This window comes from Muscardinus avellanarius (genome assembly GCF_963383645.1).
Source record: "Muscardinus avellanarius genome assembly, chromosome: 4".
NCBI lineage: Eukaryota > Metazoa > Chordata > Mammalia > Rodentia > Gliridae > Muscardinus > Muscardinus avellanarius.
In genome coordinates this window covers 103,894,033-103,920,426 of record NC_137789.1, presented here as the reverse complement: position 1 = coordinate 103,920,426, position 26,394 = coordinate 103,894,033, and the positions used below count along the sequence as shown (strand labels likewise).

The window sequence follows — 26,394 nt, the reverse complement described above, 5'->3', positions numbered from 1 at the left end:
TCTTTTTACTTGTGATTTTATTGTCTGTTGCTGGTATATATAAAAGAAAATTGACTTTTCTACATAGATGTTATATGAGCTTCCTTGATCCTATTTATTATTTCTTTAACTTATTTGTACATTATTTTGCATTTTCTATGTAAAAAATCACATTGTCTGCAAAAGATGACAATGACAGTTTTATTTCCTTTATTGAGCCTTTTATAAAATCTTATTGCACTGGTTGGAACCTCTATTATAATGATGAATAGAAGTGCTGATGGTACATATCTTCTCCTTATCCTGGTTTTAAAGGGAAGAGAACACCTCTAACATTTTCCCATTTATGATTATGTGGGACCGGGGGTGTAGCTCAATGGTAGAGTGCTTGCTTAGCATGCAGGAGACCAAAGCTCAATCCCAGCACTCCCAACCCCCTCAAAAGGATGCTCTTTGTCAGACTAAGTTGGTTCTTTTCTAATTTCATTTTAATAAGAGGGTTTTTTAAACTAAATTATGAAAGGCTAGTGAAATTTATTGAATGTACTTTAATTGTAAAATGATCCTATTTAAGCTATTAATGAGTAGATGGCATTTAGTGGTTTTCTAATATTGAGCTATCTAATTTGGTCATTGGTGTATTATCTTTTATAGTGTGTGTGTGTGTGTGTGTGTGTGTGTGTGTGTGTGTGGTGTGTGTGTGTGTGTGTGTGTGTGTGTGTGTGTGTGTGTGTGTGTGTTACTGGGGATGGAACCCAGGGGCACTCTACCTCTGAGCTACAACTCTAGTCCTTTAATTTTTTTTTAAATTTTGAGATAGGATCTCCCTAAATTGCCAAGGTTGGCCTTGAACTCATGATCCTCCTGTCTCAGCCTCCCAAGTACTGGAATTACAGTCCTGCACAACCAAGCCCAACTCTTTTTTTAAAACATATTTTTGACATATACATGCTTATATTTTATTTCTAATTTCTTTATTTATATATTTTAAATTTCCATATATATATGTGTGTATACATATATATGAGTTTCCATATGTATACATACACATACACACACATGAGAAAAATGGGCCTGAAGTTTTTTTATTGTATGTTCTTGTCTGGCTTGAGTATTAAAGTTATACTAGCCTCAGAATAAATAAGGGAGTATGGAAGAGAGGGAGTATCCTTTTCTTTATATTGGACACAACTGACAATATAGTGATATATTTATCTCATCTTTTTTTTAACCCCTGAGTGAGGAGAATTAGTATTGCTGCTTCACTTTGCTTAAGATTTCTAAGACTGTCAGACATTTTATTTCTTTTTACATTAGTTTTTGTAACTTGAATGTTTTTATTTACATTTAAGTTTTTTTTGTTTTTTTTGTTTGTTTGTTTTTGGTGGTACTGGGGTTGGAACCCAGAGGCTTTCTACCTCTGGGCTGTACTCCCAGACCTATTTTATACTTTATTTGGAAACAGGGTCTTACTAAGTTGCTGAAAGCCTCACTAAGTAGCTGAGGCTGGCTTCGAACCTGTGTGATCCTCCAGTCTCTGCCTCCCAAATGCTGGGATTACAAGCATGTACCACCATGCCCAGCTTACATTTAAGTTTTAAAATTTATTGGCATAAAGGCCAGTGTTGTTATTTTTTGTTTGCTTTATTAAACTTAAGTCAAGTTTTTATTCCTAATATTTATAAAGATTCTGATAGAAGCAAAAAAATTATGAAGGAGGAAATCAGCCAGCGATCTGCTATATTCAGAGCCCTCCAGGATGGGTCTGCTGGTCGTGGGGAAAGGGACCAGTCCCAATTGGCTGTTGGAGTCATCTGGGTTGCAGGGTGGAAGTACTTTTTTAAGCCGGTATTTTTGTGGGGGGGGGGGGACTAAGTGTGGGAACGCCGGTCCTCTCGGGATATCTGTAGTCTGCAGAGTGGACATTCCATCTCCAGGGTTCTGCCTCCTGTTTCCCCTGCGAGATCATGTGGGGGAGGGGAAGGAGCAGACTTATCAATATTATTTATCTTGGAGGATTTTTTTTTTTTTTTTTTTTTTTTTTTTGGTATTAGGGATTGAATCCAGAGGCATTCTACACAGGGTCTCTATAAATTCCTGAGGGCCTTGCTAAATTACTGAACTTGGCCTCAAATCTGCACCACCGGGCCTGGCTGACTATCTCCCCCTTTCTTTTATTTTTTCTGCCCCCCCCACTAGGGATGGAACACAGGGGCATTCTACCTCTGAACTATACCCCCTAGCCCTACTTTTTATTATTTATTTTGAAACAGTGTCTCACTAAGTTGCAGAGGGCCTCACTAAGTACCTGAGGCTGCTCCCCACCCCAGCCTATGATCCTTCTGTCTCAGCCTCCCAAGTACTGGGATTACAAGCACGTGCCACCATACCTGGTTTACTTCTTATTTTGAAACAAGGTCTCACCACCATGTCTGGCTTACTTTTTATTTTGAAACAAGGTCTCATTAAGTTTTGGAGGTCCTCACAAGTGGCTGAACTAGCCAGAAACCTGAGATCCTCCTGTCTCAGCCTCCCAAGGATGACAAACATGTGCTACCAGACCTGGCAAGACTTTCTCCTTTTTAATGGTTTTATTTTGTTAGCCTTTTCAAACAATCCATTTTTGCTTTGTTTACCTTTTTATTGTCTTCAGCACCTCTTTTACCAACAGCTGAATGTAACATCTTTAAGTTACATTCTTCCTTTGGAACTCCTTAGTTTTTTTTGCATCCTTTAATAATGTCAGCCATGGGGCTGGGCACGCCAGATGGGGCCCGGGTCGCGGGACTCTGGGCCCCGGCCAAACTGCGCGTAGCACGCCAGACCCCTGGAGAAACCAGACCCAGTAAGATGCTGGGTTCTGGGCGGGGGTCGCGGGCTGGGCACGCCAGATGGGGCCCGGGTAGCAGGACTCTGGGCCCCAGGCCGAACTGCGAGTAGCACGCCAGACCCCTGGAGAAACCGGGCCCAGTAAGACGCTGGGTTCTGGGCGGGGGTCGAGCACAGGGCACGCCAGCTGGGGCCCGGATCGCGGGACTCTGGGTCCCGGCCGAACTGCGAGTAGCACGCCAGACCCCTGGAGAAACCGGGCCCAGAACAGAAAAAGATAAAGAAAAATATCGGAGAGGTGGTAAGAAAGCCGTTATGGATGCCAGGACACTGGAGATGCAGACAAAACTTATCTAAATGCACTGGAACTTATGAAAAAATTCACCGTGAAAGAGGACTGCTATTTCTCTATATTGTTAAGAATCTCAGACATCACATATAAGGAGAGAGTTTAGCGGAGACCAAGGAGAAATGCGGTGTTGAAAGAGTTCTTCGCGATGGTGGTGGAGACTTGTATTCAGGAGAAGCAGAAACCGGATCTTACCAACTTTATTTTTTTGGAGAAATTACACCAAATGTCGAATGCTACCATCACGCATGCTTAGGAACACTGGACAACATTCAGAGTGGAAAAAGAGCCTGGGAAGGATTTGAAACGGTGGAGGCAGTGGCAATGCCAGTGGCCAATATTCGGGGGAGGCAGAGATCTGATACATTACAACTGGAACCTTTGAAATAATAACCACAGAGACAGTGATCGGAACCTGCTGAGGGGTTAGGCGGGCGCCGGGGCCAGTGGCCGACATCGGAGCTTGCTGTGAGGCAAGGCCACTACTGAGGCCTCCGTGGCCGGGATTGGAACCTGCAGAGGGGTTAGACCGATGCTGGGGCCAGCGAGGCCGGCATTGGAGCCTGCCATGATGCAAGGCTTGTGCTAGGGCCTCCGAGGTCGGGTCCGGAACTTGCTGAGGGGTTAGGCCGGTGCTGGGGTCAGCGAGGCCGGCATCGGAGGCTGCCGTGAGGCAAGGCCAGTGTTGGGGCCCCCGAGGACGGGACCAGAGCCTGCTGAGGGGTTAGGCCGGTGCTGGGGCCAGCGAGGCTGGCATCAGAGCCTGCCATGAGGCAAGGCCGGTACTTGGGCCTCCGAGGCCAGGATAAGAGCCTGCCGAGGGGTTAGGCCGGTGCTGGGGCCAGTAAGGCCGGCATCGGAGCCTGCCGTGAGGCAAGGCCGGTACTGGGGCCTCCGAGGCCAGGATAAGAGCCTGCCGAGGGGTTAGGCCAGTGCTGGGGCCAGCGAGGCCGGCATCGGAGCCTGCCTTGAGGCATGACCAGTGCTGGGGCCTCCGAGGCCGGGATCGGAGCCTGCTGAGGGGTTAGGCCGGTGCTGGGGCCAGCGAGGCCGGCATCGGAGCCTGCCTTGAGGCAAGGCCGGTACTGGGACCTCCGAGGCCAGGACAAGAGCCTGCCAAGGGGTTAGGCCGGTGCTGGGGCCAGCGAGGCCGGCATCGAGCCTGCCGTGAGGCAAGGCCGGTACTGGGGCCTCCGAGGCCAGGATAAGAGCCTGCCGAGGGGTTAGGCCGGTGCTGGGGCCAGCGAGGCCGGCATCGGAGCCTGCCTTGAGGCAAGGCCGGTACTGGGGCCTCGAGGCCAGGATAAGAGCCTGCCGAGGGGTTAGGCCGGTGCTGGGGCCAGCGAGGCCGGCAGCGGAGCCTGCCGTGAGGCAAGGCCGGTACTGGGGCCTCCGAGGCCAGGATAAGAGCTTGCCGAGGGGTTAGGCCGGTGCTGGGGCCAACGAGGCCGGCAGCGGAGCCTGCCGTGAGGCATGACCAGTGCTGGGGCCTCCGAGGCCAGGATCGGAGCATGCCGAGGGGTTAGGCCGGTGCTGGGGCCAGCAAGGCCAGCATCGGAGCCTGCCGTGAGGCAAGGCCGGTACTGGGGCCTCCGAGGCCAGGATAAGAGCCTGCTGAGGGGTTAGGCCGGTGCTGGGGCCAGCGAGGCCGGCATCGGAGCCTGCCTTGATGCATGACCAGTGCTGGGGCCTCCAAATCCGGGATCGGAGCCTGCCAAGGGGTTAGGCCGGTGCTGGGGCCAGCAAGGCCGGCATCGGAGCCTGCCGTGAGGCAAGGCCGGTACTGGGGCCTCCGAGGCCAGGATAAGAGCCTGCCGAGGAGTTAGGCCAGTGCTGGGGCCAGTGAGGCTGGCAGCGGAGCCTGCCGTGAGGCAAGGCTGGTACTGGGGCCTCCAAGGCCAGGATAAGAGCCTGCCAAGGGGTTAGGCCGGTGCTGGGGCCAATGAGGCTGGCAGCGGAGCCTGCCGTGAGGCATGACCAGTGCTGGGGCCTCCGAGGCCGGGATCGGAGCATGCCGAGGGGTTAGGCCGCTGCTGGGGCCAGCGAGGCCGGCATCGGAGCCTGCCTTGAGGCAAGGCCGGTACTGGGGCCTCCGAGGCCAGGATAAGAGCCTGCCGAGGGGTTAGGCTGGTGCAGGGGCCAATGACCAGCATCGGAGCCTGGCGTGAGGCAAGTTCACTCCTGCGGCCTCCAAGGTCGGGACCAAAGCCAGCTTAGGGGTTTGACCGGTTCAGGGGCCAGCGAGACCAGAACTGGGGCCTCCCATGAGGCAAGGCCGCTGCTTGAGCCAGCGAGGTCTGGATCAGTCCACTGAGTAGCCAGGCCACTACTGGGACCATCAAGAGTGGGATTGGTACTTGCAACGCAGCATGCACAGAGAAATATCGCAGAAAATATAAATCATACGCTTCTCTTAATCAGCAATAACTAGGAGGAAAAGGGCAACAGGAAGAGGTTGAGCTATAGAAAGGGCCCTATAGTGAAGCAACTAATGTGACCAATCAGAGGGTATGTAATACTGGAGGACGGAGCCTCTTTAAAACGCAGGAGGTACATAAACAAATGTATCAAAGTAAATCACCAAAGAAGTGTGGGATGGAGGGAGGGGGAGGGAATGGGACGGGGGCTGGAGGAGGGCTAATTGGATGATGTGTGCTTGTATATCCTCTCAAGTCTTGTACTCCAATGTGATTGATATATGACTACAATGCACCAATTTAAAAAATAAATTAATTAAAACAAAACAAAAAAAAAACATATCGAAGTCAACCACTAAGCCAAGCAAGGGAAGGAGGGATGGGGAGGGAATGGGGTGGGAATTGGGTAGGGGTTAAATCGGTGATGTGCACATGTATGTACACACAAGGTTTTTACCCCAGTGTGATGTATGAATATAATGTACCAATAAAAAATTTAAAAAAGAATTAAAAAAAAATGTCAGCCATATTGCTTAATAGTTTCCCTCTGATCCACCTATGTCTCAGACCTTTGTGATACTAATTCTGCTTTATTGGGCCCTGAGCTTTCCCTGGTACCTTCTCTCTATGAGAGGCATTTCTCATGTCGTACTTTGTGACTCTGAGTTCAACTGCAGTCGAGTTTCCTCCCTCTGTGGGTGTTTGGTGTGTCCAGAATGGAAGGAAGTTATATTTGATTCTGTTGATTCTGCTGAGGTCTTTGGGGTCTTATGGATGCAGGGTGATTTGGCCTTTTAAGTTACAGGCTTGTGTAATGTTGAAATTGAGCTGGGGAGTCGCGAAGGAGGCAAAAACCAACCAGGTTATTAAAAGCAGCTTTAATCGGCCTAATAAACCAGCACCTTCGGGTGGGTCTTCCGGCTGTGGGGGAAGGGAATGATGAGTCACTCGGTCAGCAGAGTTGGCCAGTAGTCCTGGTCGGTTGACAGAGTCATGGGACAGAGCAGAAGTACTAATGTTTAGCCGGGCATGGTGGCACACGCTTGTAATCCCCACACTTGGGAGGCAGAGACAGGAGGATCGCGCAGGTTCGAAGCCAGCCTCGCTGGCTTAAGAGACCCTGTTTCCAAATAAAAAATAAAAATAGGTCTGGGAGTGTAGCCTGGAGGTAGAAGGGTTTCCAGGAACCCAGTACCACTAGGAAAAAAAAAAAAAAAAAAGAAGAAGTACCGAGGTTTAAAGCAGAGGACTTGGGTGGGGCTGGTAGTGTGGGAATGTCTGTTCTCTCGCAACATCAGGAGTCTCACGATGCCTGGATTCTCAAGGCACCTGGATTCTCGTGATATCTCTGCTCTGGCTTCTGGGGTTCCACCTCCTGTCCCCATTGCAGGGTCCCGGGGGAAGGGAGGGACCCGACCTATCGGCTTGGAGTTCCTACTTTACACAGAAGTTGTGCTGATTCACATTTCTCATCTGCACGTGGCTCAGGTCTGGGCTTGGATCCCTCACGAAAGTCGTGTTTCCCATCCATAACCCTGAGTGGACGGCAGACATCCTCACTCCTCCCTGGGCTGTTGGAAGAGCTTGTCTAGTCCTTCTCACAGAGGGGGACATTTCTGGGAAGTCCTGGTTTTTGCACAAGAATTCAGTTGCTTCTCCCACCTTCCATGGTTGCTCAGCCTGTAGTGATGCTAATTGGATGCCTCTGCTTGCTGCTGTGCTTTGGATGGCCTCCTCTTTTTCTGGGACTTCAGGCTACCTGCGTGCCTTCCGGCCTGTCTGTCCCTCTTTCTCTCTCTCTCTCTCTCTCTCTCTCTCTCTCTCTCTCTCTCTCTCTCTCTCTCTCTCTCCTCTCTCTCTCTCCCTCTCCCTCTCCCTCTCTCTCTCCCTCTCCCTCTCCCTCTCCCTCTCCCTCTCTCTCTCCCTCTCCCTTTCTCTTCTCAGCCTCCCAGTTCTTGGGAGTTCTTGGGAGGCTGAGACAGGAGGATCACGGTTTGCGGATAGCCTCAGCTACTAGTGAGGCCCTTTGCAACTCAGTGAGACCCTGTTTCAAAATAAAGAATAAAACATTGGGCTGGGAGTGTAGCTCAGAGGTAGAATGCCTCTGGGTTTCATCCCAAGTACTGAAAATAAATAAATAAATAAATAAATAAATAAATAAATAAATAAGGCTAGAGGTATAGCTTGAAGATAGAATGCCCCTGGGTTTAATCTCCAGTAACACACACACACGCACATAGACATAGACACACACACACACACAAAATCACACAAGTGTAATTCAAAATCTTAGGAGGCTGAGACAGGAGGATCTCATGTTCACGGCCTGAGATCAGCAACTTGTGAGGCCCTCCACAACTTAGTGAGACCCTGTTTCCAAATAAAAAATAAAATGGTGCTAAGGGCGTAGCTCAGAGGTTGAATGCCCAAGGCTCTAATTCCCAGTACCACAAAATAAGTTACTAAGTAAGTAAATAAATACATAAGTTAAAATAAAGCAAGGCTAGGGTATATAGCTCAGAAGTAGAATGCCCCTGGGTTCCATCCCAAGTACAAAAAATAAAAAAATAAAGGTCCTTTCTTTCACAGGACCTGAGGCCAGCTTTCTCTAGGAATGGCATCATTCATTCTTCAGACTCAATCAGCTGTTTCGAAAGGAAGACTCAGAGAAACACAAAACAAGAGAGATGGGCTGAATTATAAAGGGAGCCCACATCTCTCTTCCTGAGGAGAGCTGCTTGGGAGTGACTTGGAAACTCTGGCTGCTCTTGTGTGGTGGCCCAGAGGTAGGAGACCCTCACAGAGTCCACATCTACCCATGGGGGCTGGGGGGTCATTTTCTATGTTGGGGTTTGTTTCTATTTCTGCTGTTCTCTGTGTGTTGTCTCTCCACGTGTGGTTACTTTGGGGCCACCTGTGATGTCTGTGATAAATAAGAGCACACCTAGCCAAATGTGGTGGTGCACACCTGTAATCCCAGTACTTGGAAGGCTGAAATAGGAGGATTTCAGGTTTAAGGCCAACCTAAGCAATTTAGCTAGACTCTATTTCAAAATAAAAAAAACAAAAAGGGTTGGGAGTATAACTTGGATGTAGAAAGACCTTGGGTTCGATCCCTAAATAAAAAATAAAGAACAAACCCACATTGCTTTGACCCTTTCCTGCTCCTGGACTATTCTTAGTCATCCTCTCTTTGAAAAGCATCTTTCCTGCATTCCAACCTGCTGGTCCACGCACTTCAATGCCCCATTTGGGCCCTGCTGGGGAAGAATTTGGGCTTCTGTTTGGAGGACTCTTGGTCTGGGTTCTGTAGACTGTTGCACTTTTGGAGAGGGTCTTGCAGCTTAGACACACCACTGTGGGGAGCATCTGCAAAATGCCCCCCATTTTGCAGATGAGGATACTGAGGCCTTGGAGGTAGGAGACCTTCCCAAAGTTCACAGCATAGCAAGCTGGAAACACAAACATACAACTGGGCTTATTGTCCTGGCCTCCAGCCTCCACTTGACTGGAGAGGCTCATCTTCACACTCTCACCTACTTCACAGCGGGCTGCCACCCACTAGAAGAGGCTTAATTCCCTCCTCTCTTCTCTCCTGGCCTGTGTCTTTTACTTTATTTATTTATTTATTTATTTATTTATTTATTTATTTATTTTAGGACGTTGGCCTCAACATCCCAAGTAACTATGACTACAGATTCACCACCGCGAATGGCTTTTCTGTATCTTAAAAATTATTTTTCTTATGGTACTGGGGATTAATCCCAAGGACATTCTACCTTAGAACTACACTCCAGTCTTTTTTTTTTTTTTAAACAGGGTATCACTAAGTTGCTGAGGGTCTCACTAAGTTGCTGAAACTGGCCTTGAACCTGTGATCCTCCTGTCTCAGCGTCCCAAGTACTGGGATGACAAGTATGTGCCACCAGGCCCGGCTTCCCTATATCTTTTGGACACCCACCACTGGTGCTGGCAGAGCCCAGACAAAGGTCAATGACCTGTTGACCCAGATCACAGAATTTACAGCAATAAATTTCATAGCATTTGTCGGTAGAAACAATGACCAACATCATCTTTCTTGGTGTTACGTTTTATTTGAATAGAGACATGGTCTTTAAATAAGTTGGATAGAATGCTTTTGTATACAGTTCTTTAATCATACTTACATTTCTTTAAAGCACAAAACTATAAATTAGGATGCAGAGGCTATAAATACACATGTACATTTTGCCATAAATCTAGAACTATTTTATAAAAATAGAACTCAAATATTAACTTTATGCATTTTGGCAACTTAGCAGTATTGTAAGGTGGCCGCAGTTCTTACACATCACTGTTTCATGTGACTGTCTTGCTTTCTCTATCTTTGGGGACACATGCAGAAGTCTCCCTTCCCAGGGTCCCTGCAGAGATGCCCGTGGCTATGGCTCAGTGTTGCCTTTGGATAAAGACAGGGTGCCCATCTGCTCTCGGAGGGGGAAGGCCAGCTTCCAGCCCCTTCTCAGAGAGAGGAGGTGATCCCTCCAGCCACGCACCCCCCATCCCCAATGCCCAAAGCCCTCACCATGCTTGGCTTGATAGCTGAGCACAGAGCCATCTCCCTTTCCTTGTGTTCAGATAGAGCTTGTGTCTGTCAGACCAGCATGGACATCAGACATCTAGGAGCGAATCATTCAAACAAGGCCAGCTGGGAAGTGCCACCCAGAAGGCGGGCACCACTGCCCACCTGCCATGTAAAGTCCTCCACACACCTGGTCTACAGCCCGCACAGCCCTGCAAGGTGGAGGACTGCGGTTTTTGTTTGACAGTGCAGGGGACTGAGTATCTGCATTGCCAAGTCACTTGGCTGAGCTCAGCAGGGGGCCTGGCCCCAAAGCTGGAGTCCTTTGCCTGCCCAAAATGGATTGAGGGACATAAGAAGAGAGCTTGGATCTGCTCCAGGGTCACTGAATGAGACTGGACAAGTGCTTTTGGGTAAAGTTACAGCAGCTGGACTGTAGGTCTCTGGGCTGCAATTTCCTGAGCTGAGCCGCACAGTGGACATCAGGGGAAGGAGTGGGATTGCACACCAATGACTTAGAAGGCCACTGCCCAAATCTCTCATGTCCCACAGCATCTAATGGAGATTCTTCACCTTAAGCAGGGGCTCAAGGACCTCCCTCTTTCAGCCTGCTAGCACTCTGGTGTGTGTGTGTGTGTGTGTGTGTGTGTGTGTGTGTGTGTGTGTGTGTATCTTGAACCCAGGGACATTCTACCTACACTCCCAGCCCTTTTTCTAACATTTTTTAAAATTTTAAAACAGTCTTGATAAGTTGCTGAGACTGGCCTCAAACCTGCGATCCTCCTGTCTCAGCCCCCCAAGTACAGGGATCACAGGTGTGTGCTACCACACCCAGCTAGGCTACTTGGGTTCTTAAACTGCTGGGCAAGGTCAGCTGCCTGCCCATCCAGCCCACCCACAGCCACCCAGGTCAAGGTTCAGAAAGCTTTCACATTGGTCCAAAGAAGGGACACTTGCTGGGTCCCTGAGCCAGGGTGGGATACTCACAATGACACTGAGCCCACCAGGACTGGGAAGCAGGCTTTCCCAGGAACCCCACAAGGAGGGGAGAGTGGCTAGTGGGGAGTGGGCTCTGATTGCCCTTTGTACTTTTGAGTTTGGGGTTGTTTTCTCATTTTATTATACTTCCCGGAAAAAGTTGATCTCATTCACAGAAGATAAGAGTAGACTGAAGGTTTCTGAGGAGGAGGAAGAAGACCCAGAGGGTCCAGTTAGAGACTTCTAATGTTCTGTTACACAGTTGGAGGATTCTGCAGTCAGAACAATGTCTTAGAATAATAATTGACTAATAATAATAATAATAATAATAATAATAATAATAACTGACTGCAGCAGAATAACAAGTTTCAAAATGAGTAGAAGAGCCAGGCTCATGCCTATAATCCCAGTGCTTGGAAGGCAGGAAGATCTCAGGTTCAAGGCCAGCCTCAGCAAGTTAGCAAGACTCCTCAGCAACACAGTGAGATCCTGTTTCAAAATAAAAAATAAAAAGGGCTAGGAATATAACTCAGAGGTAGAATCCCCCTGGGCTCAGTCTCCAGTGTCAAGACATAAATAAATTAAATAAATAAATAAAATAACTAGTAGAAAGGATTTTGAATATTCTCATCGCAAAGACATGATAAATATTTGAAGTGCCAGATCTGCTAATTACCCTGATTTGATCACTATACAATATATACATGTATGGAAACATCCTATTATACCACACAGATATGTATAATTATTATCTATAACTTAAAAATATAATAAATTTTAAACATTTTAAAATTAAAAAATGTGTCCCCAGCCAGGCATGGTGATCCCAATACTTGGGAGGCTGAGACTGGAGGATCACAGGTTCCCCAACAGCCTCAGCAACTTAGCGAGACACTTTCAAAATAAGTCAAAATGTGCTGGGGTGTAGCGTGGAGGTAGAATGCGACTGAGTTCAATCCCCATTACCAAAAAAAAGTGTCCCTGTTAAGTTTCTCTCACATCACAGCCCCTCAAGGCGACCTCAACCTCAAGTCCATGTGGGGTCTGCCAGGACTGAGTGTCTGTCCTGCCGGGCTGGGCCAGGCTCTGGCCACAGTTATTCTCCTCCTAGCCCTGGGGTCTCCTGCCCTGAGCTCTGCCACCCAGTTTGTGTGTATATGTGTGTGTGTGTGTGTGTGTGTGTGTGTGTGTGTGTGTGTCTGGGGATGGGACCCAAAGGCATTCAACCTCTGAGGTACACCCCCTGCCCTGTTTTTTATTCTTTATTTTGAAACAGCGTCTCACTGAGTTGCAGAGGGCCTCACTAAGTAGCTGAGGCTGTCCACGAACCATGATCCTCCAGTCTCAGCCTCCCAAATTCTGGGATTACAAGCATGCACCACTACCCCAGTTTTGATCAGCATCCCTGAAAAGCAGCCTCCAGGTGAGGAAGCCTGGAGGTGTTCACTTCAGGTGTTCCCCCCTCACCGGGCCACTGAGACCATTTTCTGAAATTAGTATCAGAATTAGTTTTCTTTAAAAACCTCTCTCTTGCAAACAAACAAAACAGATAAACAATAGCAAAAGGAGAAAATCCAAAGCAGACCTCTCTGTTCTCCATCTACTAGGGCTCATCATATATTGGGGTGTGTGTAGTAGGAAGTGGGTGAGAAATAGAGAAAATGCTCGTGGCCTGAGGCTGGAGGGCGGGCCTTCCTCCGCACATACAGCCTTGCAGCTCAGTGCCTGCCCACTGGGGCTGGGAGGCTCCTCCGGACTACCCCACTGCCGCCAGGACTCCAGGGCCCACACACAGCATTCCTTCCCTTTCAGAGCAGTTGGATGGGATTTTCCAAGTGCAACAGAAGGTTGCCCAGAGGAGGTTAATGGATAAAACATGCTTGGGGGTGCAGGTCACTGTCTTTTTAAGTGAACTTAGCTGTACATGTGTGTGTGTGTGTGTGTGTGTGTGTGTGTGTGTGTGTGTGTGTGCATGCGTGTATACGTGTATGAAGAGAAGAGCGGGTGCTTACAGGACACTGGCTCAGAGGAGTCACTTAATGCCGGGTTCAGATGCTTCGAATCTGAAAATAAAGCCTCCTGCTCCACCCCAAAAAGAAAGAGGTAATGACCCAGGGTTCACCTCTGCCTTCGTGATTCATCTGGACACATCACATGGCACAGAGTGACTCATTCTTTCATTGGGCAGAAACGTCACCTGGACGTGCTAGGTCCTGCTGGGAAAGGAAACACGGACAATGACTTTCAGAGGACCGTGGAGGGAAGCCCTAGGTGTGGATCTTCCACCCACCCCACCCAGGCTGCCTGCCAGCCAAGCAGATTCCATTCCCAGTGCACAGGCCTGAGGGCACCTAGGTAAATGATGATGCTCTCTCCTAACACTCAGCAGCGTGGGAGGCTGCTGTGTGGCCTGTGGCGAGGGGCCTGAGGACCGGGGAACTACAGAAAGCTGGGGCGGGGGCTGGGAGCTCAGAAGACTGGGCGAGGGGGGCTGATGCCTGACTGCAGTTGTCAAGGCTGGTGGCCCTGGTGAGAGGAGTCAGGGCTGGTGCCCTGGCCAGGCCTGGTGGCTTTTCCCTTTGTCACCACGGGCTTGGCCTCAGCAGGCTGCGGCAGAGCACAGAGGTCTCTCATATCCACGAGGCTTCTTCCCACAGCGTTTGCAAACTTTGTAGAAGAGGTCTCCTTGCAGTTGTGGAAACTGGAGATGCAGAAAAGGATGGTCTCGGGCTGAGGGTTGTAGCAGGCACCGTACCCGTTGGGGACCACAGGACCATAGCAGCAAAACATCTCCATGCTTGTGGGCACCTGGAAGACAGCACGGGTCAGAGTGGCTGGTTCTGAAATGCAGCCCGGGGACCTGCTAGAATGTGGGGGCTTTCTGACACCCTGGGCCACTGCTGCGTGCTTGCTTCCCTGATTATTTTCCACCCCTGGGGTTTGACTGAATTAACCAAATCGTCCGATCGCATCAACAGGCAGAGCCATAAAAATAAACAGCATCTACCTGCACGACTGTAGAGGGAGAGCTCCAAGCCCGCTCCCCAGTGCACAATCCACTCAATGGTGGAGGTGCAGCTTCCCAGGTGACCCAGGGCTGGGACTGAGTCCCTTTCTTCACCTGGGAACCATTTGAGGCACAGTGGCAATCAGGGTAATTTACTAAATGGCACCCCGGTGGCACCAGCCCTGAGATAGCTCCCCACAGGGAGTGATTTATGAAATGGGAGGAAATCTGGCCCATCTTCTTTGCTGATTTCCCCCAGATCCTTAATTACAGTCAGCACTGCCTGGCTGGTTGGATTTTCTCCCCACAGCCTGCCACGCACAATTACCCAGGATCGCACTTTTCAAAGGTGGCCATCAAGGAGTTTAAGTTTTGTGCCCGAGATGTTTGAAATCAGGAGTGAATACAAACCAAGCAAACACATTTTGGAACGCATTCGAACCACAAATGCTGCTTTCTGGTTGCAGAAAAACATTCCTAAACCCCCAAGCCCCAATTAATTTTATTAGCAGGTCCTAGGAGAAAAATAAAAAAGGATTCTTAGACAGGCCCAGGACAGGGTTGGCTTTAAACCCACAGGTTTCCTGCGCTGAGCTCCGGAGTCTTCGAAGAGGCCATTTTAATGGGGCAGAACCAACCATTAGTCTTGCTAATAGAGTCAGCGGGCTGTCAGATAAATTTGCCGTGCACTAGCCGCAGGCCATAAAGCCATTCCGCCGCACTTTCTGCCCATGGATGGTTTCCTGAAGAATTTATGTTGTTGTGTTCTGTTCTCGTTTATTCATGTCTGCAAGCTCACTGCCGTAATGGAAAAATCAAATTACTGAGTGGGCTTTTATCCTCAAACACCACTTTATCAGTCCCCCTGATTGTCCACGTCCGGTGTTCACAGATGAGGTAGGGTTTTAATAAATTGACAAGCCGCCTTTCCTTGGCCGCTGCCTCTGGCTAGCGGATTTCCTTCTGCCCGTGACCCTGGTCCTCCACAGAACCCGCCAGTCTGTAGCACGGATTTGGAGACATCAGCCTGGCAGCTCTTCTTTTACTAGTGGCAAACCTCTCTTCCCTTTAAGTGCTTTCACCCTTCCCACACCCTCCACTAAGCCCTTCCCCTTTCTATAGGTCTTTCTCCACACTGTTAAAGTCCCTTATGTTTTCTGCTTTCTCTCTAGCTTCCACCCTTGACTGGCTGATCTCACAGCATAATATTTTCTAATTCCATCCATTTTCCCATAAATGACATCATTTGGTTCTTTATCCCTGAGTAGGATTCCGTTGCGTGTATACACCACATTTTCTGTATCCATTCATCTGTTGATGGTCACCTGGGTTGGTCCTACAACTTGGCTATTGTGAGTTGTGCTGCTCTAGACATGGATATGCATATGTCACTATAGATTTCTGGTTTAAATTTTTTTGGAAAGATGCCGAGGAATGGGATATCTGGGGCATAGGGTGGTTCTGTTGCTAGCCTTTTGAGGACTTCCTGACTGATTCCCACAGTGATTGTACTAACTTGTACAATGTATAAGTTCCTATTTCCCCACATCCTTGCCTGCATTTGTGATTATTTATATTTTTGAGGATTTGCCATGGCCCTTTTAATAACGCTTGTGACTTGTTTGGTGAGTCCTGTTCAGGTCTGTCAGGCCTGCGGTCCCCAGGGTGAAACAGCTCCACTCAGGGAACAGGTTGAAAGGTAGTGCAGCCTAATAGCTAGCGCGCCAGCACGCGTGCCTTCTTGTTCTGTTTCCACCGTGGCTAAGGTGGAGCCTGTGATTATGGCCCCTTACAAGATGGAAAATCAGTGCTGTGAGCACTTATTTGGATCATGTTGCCACAGGTAGCATAGCTTGTAAGGAGGGAGCCAGGCAGGGGAGGGAGGGCTGGGGAGCATCCCAGTGGTCCAGGGGTCCAGGGGTGGGTAGGAGGAAGCACTTCCGAGGGTCTGTGGTGCAGTAGGGTAATAGCTGTGGTGGACAACAATTAATTGACTATTTCAAAATAGTGGAGAGGGTTTGTTGCTTTTGTTTTTTGTTTGTTTTTGCAGTACTGGGGATTGCACCAAGGGGGATTCTATCTCTGAGCAGCACCTCCAGCCCCTTTTTTCAGTTTTTACTTTGAAGCAAGGTCTCACTAAGTTGCTGAGAGCCTCACTACATTGCTGGGTCTGGCCATGAACCTGCAAACCTCCTATCTCAGCTTCCCAAGTACTGGGATTACAGGAGCGCACCACCACGCCCAGCAAGAAGGTCTTAAAGACTCCTAACAATACAAAATGGTAAATCACTGAGGTAATACATATGATAGTTACCCTGAACCTCAGCTCTTTTATTTTTATTTTGAAATAGGATCTGAGTTGCTGAGGCTGGCCTTGAACCTTCAATATTCCTGTCACAGCCTCCCAAGTTAAAATATATATTATAAATATATTATAAACAAATACATACACACACACACACACACACACACACACACACACACACATAACACACATACATTTTTTTTTCAGGAAGAGGCAAAGCCAGGCTGGCCTGACTCCAGCCAGTGGGCTGGCAGCTGCCGAGCCCTTTAGAAAGCTCGCTGCTCGCAGGATGGGGCCTCTGGGCAAGCCAGCATGCAGGGCTGTACCTGGCTGGTGGAGAGGACAAACCGGTTGCTCATTAGATACGTTTCATCCGTGAATATCTCTGGCAGCTCCTTGCCCAGGTCCCGGGCCAGCTCCCGCAGGGCTAGCAGGTGGTTGTCGATGGCCATCCCTGTTATGGCCTAGTAGTCAGGGACAAAGAGCAGGAGATGAGACATGCACGGCTGTGAGCCTCCTCTTCCCTCCTCCCCACTCTTCAGCACTGATGTGGCCCCAATAGCCCTGCTCTCGCTGCCCCAGCACCTCCTGCAGATGATGTGTGGCCCCTTAGGACTCACCACCCTACCACGCTGCCTTTGCTCGTTGGGTCCTTGGGCCTGCCTGCCTCCCTCCCTCTCTCTTTTTCTTTTTATGTTGTTGTTGTTGTTAGAACTGGGCTTTGAACCCAGGGACATTCTACTCTGGGCTACAACCCCAGCCTTTTTTTTTTTTTTTTAGTTTGAGACAGAGTCTTGCTAAGTTACTGAGGCTGGCCTCCAACCTGTAATCCTCCTGTCTCAACCTCCCAAGTGTGTAACCATGCCCACACAGCTTGCTGTTCTTTTTTTTTTTTTTAAATGTTTATTTGGAGGCAATTTGGGGGACTGATGGAACCTATAGCGATAAGCTTCAGGTTCACATCAGGGTAAGTGTAACTCTTGGGAATTCAGTTACATAAGTTTTTCATTTAGCTGCTGAAGGAAGGCCCACATGGTAAGAAAGCTCCCTTCCCTTGCTTGGGTTTACAAAACACGTTTTGGGATTTGACAGCTGCTGTCTTTCAACTGAGAAGAAATGCACACAGATGACACAGAGGCTCCTGTCTCCCTGAAGGTTCTGCTTGTATTCTGAGAAGACCATTTAGTTTTATTTATTTACTTTGCAGTTCTGGGGATTGATCCCAGGGCCTCATGCGTACTAGGCATATGCTTTCCCACTGAGCCACACCCCTTGATGTGCCCTGTTAGGACAGAGAGGAAGAACTATGAGCACATTTGCAAAGTGGAGGGCTCTTTTCATTCCTCCAGTTGCCTTTATATAAGCTCTGATTGTGGAGGGGTGTAGTGGCGTGGCCCTGAGGAGCAGCCAGCCCACCCTGTTTTCACCAACTCTGCACCAACTGTAGCAAGAGGGGCTGGGTTGACAGGTTGTTTAGATCAGAGCCACAAGTAGTAATGAGTAATGGTTCGGTCTGTCGTTCATTCTGGGAACCTTTGAGTGCCTGGTGCTGCTAGGTGCTGCAGCAGCAATGCAGCACAGAGAAGTCAGACCCCGAGCCACCAGTCATGCACGTGACATGTCCCCACAAGCTGAGAACAGAGCTGAGAAGGAAACGCATTAGGGAATAAGAGACGATGCGTGAGGGGACCCTTCTTCTCTATCAGGAGGATTTCTCGTTCCTTTTCCCATTTTCTTACCCTCCGTGGCTGTGATGGCCGATCTGGATAGATTGCACTGAGAGATGCCTGGTATTAAGAGATCTCAAGGTGTGTTGATAAGATGATTGGCACGTGGAACAGCAAATTGCAGAGAAGTCCTGCCCTGAATGTGGGTGATACTGTTTAATAGGCTGGGAACCCAGATGGAACCAAGCAGAAGCGGCGTGAAGGCTACCTTGCACCTCCTTGAGCAGGTGTTCAGGGAGCAGGCGGTGGCGGCTCTCACCCAAGGACATCAGACTCCGGCAGCTTCACTCTTCCAGTCCCTGGATTCTCACCAGGCCTTCTCATCTTGGACTAGGGCTGTGTCATCAGTCTCTAGTGTTTTCATTATTTTTTGTTTGTTTGTTTTTCTTTGTTTTTAGTACTGGAGATCGAACCCAGGGTGTTGTACACACAAGACAAGTGCTTTACCACCGAGCTACGTCCCAGCCCTGGTCCCTTGTGTTGTGAGGCTTTAGTATCTCGAACTGAGCAGGTACCAGTATCTCATTACATCATTAAACTTATGATGATCATGACATTCTGTTTTTTCCCACTTGTTCAGATTCTATGTACCTATTTCTAATTGACTCCTAAATTCTCAGCTAGAATGTCATCTTGCTTCTCCCTTCTAACCCCTCTCTAAAGTGATTGCTCCCTCAGTCTGCTGAACACTGTTGACTCACGTGCTGAACACTGTGCTCTCCTTCTACTGTTGTTCTGGGAGTCCTTCCACCTCTTTCTTGTGTTGAATTTCTTTATTTTTATTGAGCCGAGAGCTTCCTCTTTTGTGTTATACTTTCTCACTTTGGAGGTTTACATCCTTCCATAGCTTTCTGAGAAAGATTGCTTATAAGTAAAATTTTTATAATCTTCTCTGTCTAAAATGTCTTTATTTGGCCGGGCGTGGTGGCGCACGCTTGTAATCCCCGCGCTTGGGAGGCAGAGACAGGAGGATCGCGTAGGTTTGAAGCTAGCCCCGCGCACTGGCTTAGGAGACCCTGTTTCCAAATAAAAATGCAAAAATAGGTCTGGGAGTGTAGCCCGGAGGTAGAAGGGCTTCCAGGAACCCCAGTACCACCAAAAATATATATATAAAATAAAAAATAAAATGTCTTTATTTGACCTTCAAACTTGTAGATAGTTAAGTTGGGTATGTAATGTGTACCGAAGATCTTTTTCCTTGAGACTCTGGAGGCATCACCCCAGTATCTTCTGCCTTCCAATGATTGATTCTTTATTCTCATCTTTATATTTGAATTTTTTTTTCTCTGAGAAATTTCAGGATCATCTCTTTATCTGTGATATCATCGAGTTTCCTTAGTATGAGTATTTTCCATCTACTATACAAGGCACTTGGTGAACTCATTCGTTTTCTTCAGTTTTGGAGAATTTTCTTGTTGACCAACCCTCCCCTCTCCAATTTCTTTCTGAACAATTATTTGGGATATTTTCTGTGGGACTAAGTCTTCTTTTCCACCTGTATTTCATCTCTGATTTGTTGGTATTTGGAGAGATTGTACCTCATCTCCCAGGTTTCTTGACAGCCTTTTTTTTTTTTTTTTTTTTTCTGTTGTGGTACCAGGGATGGAACCCGGGGGAATTTTACTTATGAGCCACACCCCAAGCCCTGATTTTTATTCTTTATTTTGAAACAGGGTTTCACTGAGTTGCACACGGGCTCACTAAGTAGTAGCTGAGGCTATCCTCAAACTGTGATCCTCCTGTCTCAGCCTCCCAAATGCTGGGATTACAAGCATGTGCCACCATGCCCAACAGCTTTCCTGGTCCTTTCATTAATTTTTTTTCCATTTCCCTTCCGAGTTATTTTATGGTACTAAAGGATTAGACCCAGGAGAGCTCTACCACTGACATATATATCACTGGGCCCTTTCTCTTTTTTCTTTTGAAACAGGGTCTTGCTGAGTTGCTGAGGCTGGCCTTGAACCTGAAATCCTCCTGTCTCAGGCTCTAGAGTACCAGAATTACAGGTGTCCATCACCACGCCCGGCTTCCCACTATGAGCTCCCTGCCACCATTTGCTGCCTCATCACAGGTCCAAATGCAATGAGACCAACTGCTATGAACTGAAACACCTGAAACTGTGAGCCAAAGTGAGCCTTTCACTAAGCTGATTATATCAAGAATTCTGTTTCTGTGACGGAAAGCCAACTAATGCATTTTCCCCAAACAGAACAAACATATCACTATTCAGATGAATAGGGACCGAGCAACTGAGTTAGAGGAAAGCCTACACTGCCTCATTCTGAAACCCAGAAAGAGATTCCACTTGCTTTTGAGTACAGAGAGAAAAATGTGGTCAATCCTTTTCCTAGATTATATAATCTTTCAAAGACTGTATTGGAGCAACTTGCAATTAAGGTATTGATCACAGCTCAAGTAGAGGCTAATTCTCTATTGCTTGCATGCAAATGTGACTTTGCAGTGCCAGAAAAGAAATTACTTCCCTAAACTAGGGAAACATTCCCCTTATAATTCTGATTTTGCTATTAAATTTTAGCCAAGACTTTCTGTTCACAAGTGGCATAGATAAATACACAGAATACAAGAGGCCCAAATCAACCGTAGGTGGAAATAAGATTTTTTCACTGCAGTTGGGCAAGCCACACTGGAACTCCGTTTCCTCACGTTTGACTTCTCTTCTATAAACTATAAATGCTAGATGTATTACACGTCATTAGGGCTCTTTCAAAGAAGTTTAAATACTACTCACCGCACACTTGTAAAATCTATGGAGAAGGAGTGGTGTTCTAAAAGTAAGGAAAAGGAGGGAGGTGGCCTTGCTGACCAGCAGCTGGTGGCTGAGCTCTCACGGCCACCAACCCTTGCAGCTCTGGCCACAGTGCAATACCCATGGTCTCCAGGTGGAACGGCCTCACTCACCATGACTGTGTACTCAGTCTGGGCTCGGATGGCATCCTTTAAAAGCAGCACCTTCTCAGAAGCCTGTTGACAAAGCAGAAGTGCATGTGGCTTCAAGAAGCGGGCAGCCCGCAGCAGCCCCACTGGTCTCTCCTTGTGGCTCCTCTGGATAAAGTGAGACTTACTGGGATGGCAGCCTTGTGGTCAGTCATGGCTCTCACAAAAGTCAGGGCCTCTGGAGTGGCCGATCTGATGTTGTCCACGCGCCCCTCCCGGAATCGACGAATCGACGCGCTCTCATAGGTGGGCACCAGTCTCTGGTGGAGCCTGTGTGAGATAAAGGATGAATGGCAGCCAGCTTTGTGGCACACACCTGGAATCCCAGTACTTGAGAGGCTGAGACAGAAGGATCATAGGTTGGAGGGGCCAGCCTCAGCCACTTAGTGAGATCCTCGGCAACTTCGTAAAGCCCTATTGCAGAACAATAAAAAGGGCTGGGGGTGTAGCTGGGGGTTAGAATGCCTCTGGGTTCAATCTCCAATACCTATGTGATGCACACACACACACACACACACACACACACACACACACACATGATAAAATAAATACAGGATGAATGTTGAGTGGTAATTTATTCTTAGGGAATCATAAACACTGAAAGAAAAATAGCCTCGGCAGGCTTTATTTTCACAGTTCTGACTTGACTTGGCATAGTATTTCATTTTAATGTTAATAGAATTCTAGGGGAGAGTTCCCAAAGATGAATGCTGCCGGGGCCTGTAATATGAAGCACTGGGCGCACCTTCAAGCACACTGGGGATGCGGTGCTGATAATAAAAAGGCGACTGATTCCTTCTCTGTGAATCCCCAATCTGTTGGAAAACCTGGGATTTTTTGGAATACCTGATGAGTGTTTGATTAATAGTTCAGAATATAGTAATTGTGCAATTAATCATGCACACTATTGAGGGAATTTGGTGTTATTTAAAACCACTCAGCCATGACCTCTGCATCTAGGCAGGTAGGGGTCTTTTATGTTTTGTCTTATTTTGTTTGGTTTCATTTTGTTTTTGTATTGGAAATTGAACCCCAGGGAATTCTACCTCTAGGTTATACCCCCAGCTCCTCCTCCTCTTCTTCCTCCTGCTTCTCTTCCTCTTCCTCCTCATCATTTTATTACATTTTTGCCATGGATTATTGCCATGGATTGAACCTAGGGGCAGTCTACCTTCGAGCTATACCTCCAACACTTTTTACTTTTTATTTTGAAATGGGTCTTGCTAAGTTGCTGAAATAGGTCTTGCTAAGGCTTCCCTAAATTTCTGAGGGTGGCCTCCAACCTGCAAACCCCCATCTCAGCCTCCCAAGTACTGGTATGACAAGTGTGTGCTAAGGGAGGAGTCTTAATGGAGCCAGACTTAGCTAAGACTTAGGGGTCTTAGTGCAACCAGACCTGTGTCAGCATGGCTGTGACTCTGCTTCTTTCCCATGAGAGACCCTTCATCTGGCCCTCATAAGGTGTGTCTGTCCTTCCTAGGGCATCAGTGGCTGCTCTCCCCTCCCCAAACAGAGGATACCTCTTTATGCGTGAGAACCACGTGAATAACTTTAGGCCTTCACGCCTGGCTGGCACACCCTGTTTTCCATCAGCCAGTGAGGTCCTTGATGTTGAAAGTGAGGGAGGGAAAAAGACAGGGAACTCAGAAAGGGGTGGTGACAGCCTGGAGCCACACAGCAAATCAGAGACCAGGGTCTTGGTCCTCCTGCACTGGGTGGGCTCCTGGGGGCACAAGGAATGGTCATTAGAGAATGGGTAGGATGGGAGCCAAGGTCGCTTCTGCAGGTAAGGAGGGCTCTGAGGAATGCCACAGAGGCTGGAGTGCCGGGGAGGAAAGGCACAGACGTGACTAGGAAGCGGGTCTGGAGGTAGCAGAGAACTCCCAGGAGGCTCCCTGAAGGTCTCAAGGGGGTGACTGATGTAGTCTGGTTCACATTTGATGAAGACAGCATCATAGAAGACTTGAGTAGGGCAGGGAGCCAGAGAGTGTGCCAGGATGACTGTGGTTTGGAAGGGGTGAATCTGAGAGGCCTGGGGAAGAGAACTGAGCTGGAGATGTGGAGGTGAGAGAAAGGGGGGTCATACTGAGGCTAAAATCTTTGGCTGAGCCAACTGCTGGGGCTGTGGGTCCATTTCCTGTGCTTAGGTGGGCTGGAGAACATCCGGGAAGGGCGGCCTCCTCACTCTGCGATCTCCCCTCCTTTCCTCTCCTGAGGTCGGATTGATTTTGAAACCTGGGGGAGCAGCACTTCCTCCTGCGTGCAGCTGGCTTTGGGCCCCCAGAGCTCCCTCCCCCGCAGGTGCCTCCCCACCCTAGAATCTATAGCACCTGCCCGTTGCGCCTGGGCACTGGCTCACCTCGCCTTGGCTCACCTGTAGAAGGCCAGCTGGAGGGCCACCTGGATGAAGGCGTCGGGGCTGCATTTCTGATTCTTAATGAATGACTTCCCGTAGCTGTCGAACTTATAAACAGTGAAATCGAGATTCTTTACTATTCTGTAAAAGAAAAAGATATTTTTGTTACACGCAGAATAGAATGTGCATACCCCAGAGCCCACCTGACTGACTGACTTCTCTCCCTTTTCCTGCTCTTTCTTTTTTCTTCTCTCTTTTCTTTCTTCCTATTGCACTGGTGGTTGAACTCAGAGGTATTCCACCTCTAAGATACCCTCTTCAGACCTTTTATTCCCCCTTGGTACTGGGGATGGAACCGAGGGGCATTCTACCTCTGAGCTACATTCCCAGCCCTTTTTTTTTTAATTCTTTATTTTGAAACTCTCACTGAGTTGTGGACCTCAATAAGTAGCTGAGGCTGGCTACGAACCGTGATCCTCCTGTTTTAGTCTCCCGAATGGTGGGATTACAAGTGGGCACCACCATGCCCAGCTCCCCAGACCTTTATGAGACAGGATCTCACTAAGTTGCTGAGGCAAGCCTCGAACTTATTATCCTCTTGTCTCAGCATACAAAGTACTGGGATTACAAATGTGTACCACCACACCTGGCTTTATTTTTCTTATATTAAAGTAGGTTTTTAGAGCTGGGCATGGTGTCACACACTTGTAATCCCAGATCTTGGGAGGCTGAGACAGGAGGTTCGAAGCCAGCCTCAGCTACTCAGTGAGGCTCTCAGCAACTTAGTGACACTTTGTTTCCAAATAAAGTATAAAATAGGTCTGGAGTATATCCAGGAGGTAGAAAAGCCCCTTGGTTCCACCCTCAGTACTCCCCACACACCAAAAAACCTAGGTTTTTACTAAGTAGCTAAGGGTCTCACTAAGTTGATGAGATTGGTCTCAAATCTGTGATCCTCCAGTCTTAGCCTCTCAAGTACTGGGACTACAGATCAGCTTTACTGCCTTCTGTTCCACCCAAGTTCCTTGCTTCCTTCCTTCCTTCCTCCCTTCCTTCCTTTGTGTTTGTGTTTGTGTATGTGTGGTGCTGGGGATTGGCTACACCTCAAGCCTTATTTTATTTTTTATTTGGAAATAGGGTCTTGTTAAGTTGCTTAGGATATTGCTAAATGGCTGAGACTGTTCTGAAACCTGTGATCCTCCTGTCCTAGCCTCCCAAGAACTACGATTACAAGTGTGCACCACCATGCGGCTTCTAACCAAGTTTCTTGATCCTGGTTCACATCCTCTCGCACCAGCAGGTGGGGACAGCCCCCAGGAATACACTTGGGTTTCAGAGGCACACCTTGACCTATGCATGTGGTAGAAGGCGCATGGGTTTGGGCTGCTCTGAGCAGAGGGTGAGCTCAGTAGGGCCCTGGACTGGGAGGTGGGCCTGGCTGCAGCAGGGAGGAAGGGAGGGACCTGGGGAAGAAGGACAAGCAAGGCCGGCACTGCTCACAGGCAAAATCCTAGCAGTGCTTTGCTGCTCACAAGCGGCATGGCAGAGGCCATTCGGACAGCTGCATAAGATGCGCCCGGCCTTCCTGTAGGCTCCTGGCATCCTGGCTGTCCCGGCAGGGTGCCCTCACTGAGACCCATCCTTTCTGTGCCGAGGGACTGACTGCTTGTCATGGTCACCCCAGCTAGGGCCATCATCACTGCTGCTGGGTGTCCCAGGACAGGCCGACTGCCCACAGAGACCATGTCCAGCGAGGCCCTTGCCTTCAGTTCCTAGCCTCAGAGAAGCGCCGGATCCCCACTAGCACCATCCCTTGGGACATCATGCCCCCTTCTCCCCCTCCTGGAACTATTCCTCCTGCCTCACATGCACTCAGCTCTCACAAAGCCATGCAAGATGCTGGGGACCTGGGGGCCCAGATTCTTCAGGTGCCTGACCCTCAGTCTGGCTTTTTTTTTTTTTTTTTTTTTTGGTATTGGGGATTGACCCTAGGGGCATCCTACCTCCAAATTACAACCCCAGCCCTATTTAATTTTTTATTTTGAAACTGCATCTTGCTAAGTTGCTGAGGGTTTCACTAAGTTCCTGAGGCTGGCCTTGAACCTGTGATCTTCCTGTCTTGGCCTCCCAAGTACTGGGATTACAGGTGTGAGCCACTGTGCCCAGTTTCAGTCTGGCCTTTTGACAAAATTCTGTAGATGGACTGAGCTCTCTGTCACTATGGCCACTTGGAAACTCGGGCTCTGCCCACCCTGGCCCCATGGCCCTCCAAGGATCCTCCTGCTGCCCCCACCCTCCGGCTTCTTGGAAGGAGGAGTTGGGGACCTCAGGGACCCAGAAGTAGCAAGCTCCTTCTCCCCTGTCCCTATGACTCACTGGCCTGTCAACTTATCCTCTGGTAGCCTCTTGTTCCCTGAGCCGCCCTGTCAAGCTGAGATGCTGGCCTGGCTCTACAGGGCATCGAAGCCTCTCCATCCCCTGCTAAAGCCCCACCCAGCAGAGCCACTGCCTTCACCTTTGGGCCTCCCAACCCGGCCACGCTCTGTCCTGCTCACCCCACCCGTTATTCCACAGTCTCCTTGTTGGCTCCCCCAAGTTCAGGGGCTCCTCACCACGTGCGGGGCAGGCTCCATTGCCCATAATATGAGGACAGCAGAGGGCCCCGCCTTCCCTTCTCAACCCAACTCTGTCCATTCTCTCGCTTGCTGGTCTCCTGACCAGCCCAAATCTTCATGAACCTGGAAAGACTTGATCAAGCTGCCTTTCTACCGCTTTCCCATCCAGCTGCGCTACAAATCCTATTCATTCTTCAAGACCCACCTCTGAGAAGCCCTCTCTCGCTGTCCAGGTATAGTTCAGCTCCTATGTCTCTGTGGGTTCAGGTCCACAGGCCTCTCTTCGTTTTGGCATTTATCCTGCCTCCTCGTATGT

General features: G+C 48.7%; 1 protein-coding gene across 1 annotated transcript in view; it reads right to left on the bottom strand.

Annotated features, from left to right (window-relative positions):
• Window positions 1-13,624: 13,624 nt before the first annotated feature.
• Window positions 13,625-26,394, bottom strand: part of CHAT (choline O-acetyltransferase) — a gene marked incomplete at both ends in the record, with an annotated part of 43,456 nt that continues 30,686 nt past the window's right edge. Inside the window, 5 exons of the mRNA XM_080694799.1 lie at window positions 13,625-13,921; window positions 16,752-16,889; window positions 21,072-21,134; window positions 21,236-21,377; window positions 23,482-23,604. Of these exons, the coding sequence (XP_080550925.1) occupies window positions 13,625-13,921; window positions 16,752-16,889; window positions 21,072-21,134; window positions 21,236-21,377; window positions 23,482-23,604 (763 nt within the window). The remainder of the gene's footprint in view (window positions 13,922-16,751; window positions 16,890-21,071; window positions 21,135-21,235; window positions 21,378-23,481; window positions 23,605-26,394) is intronic.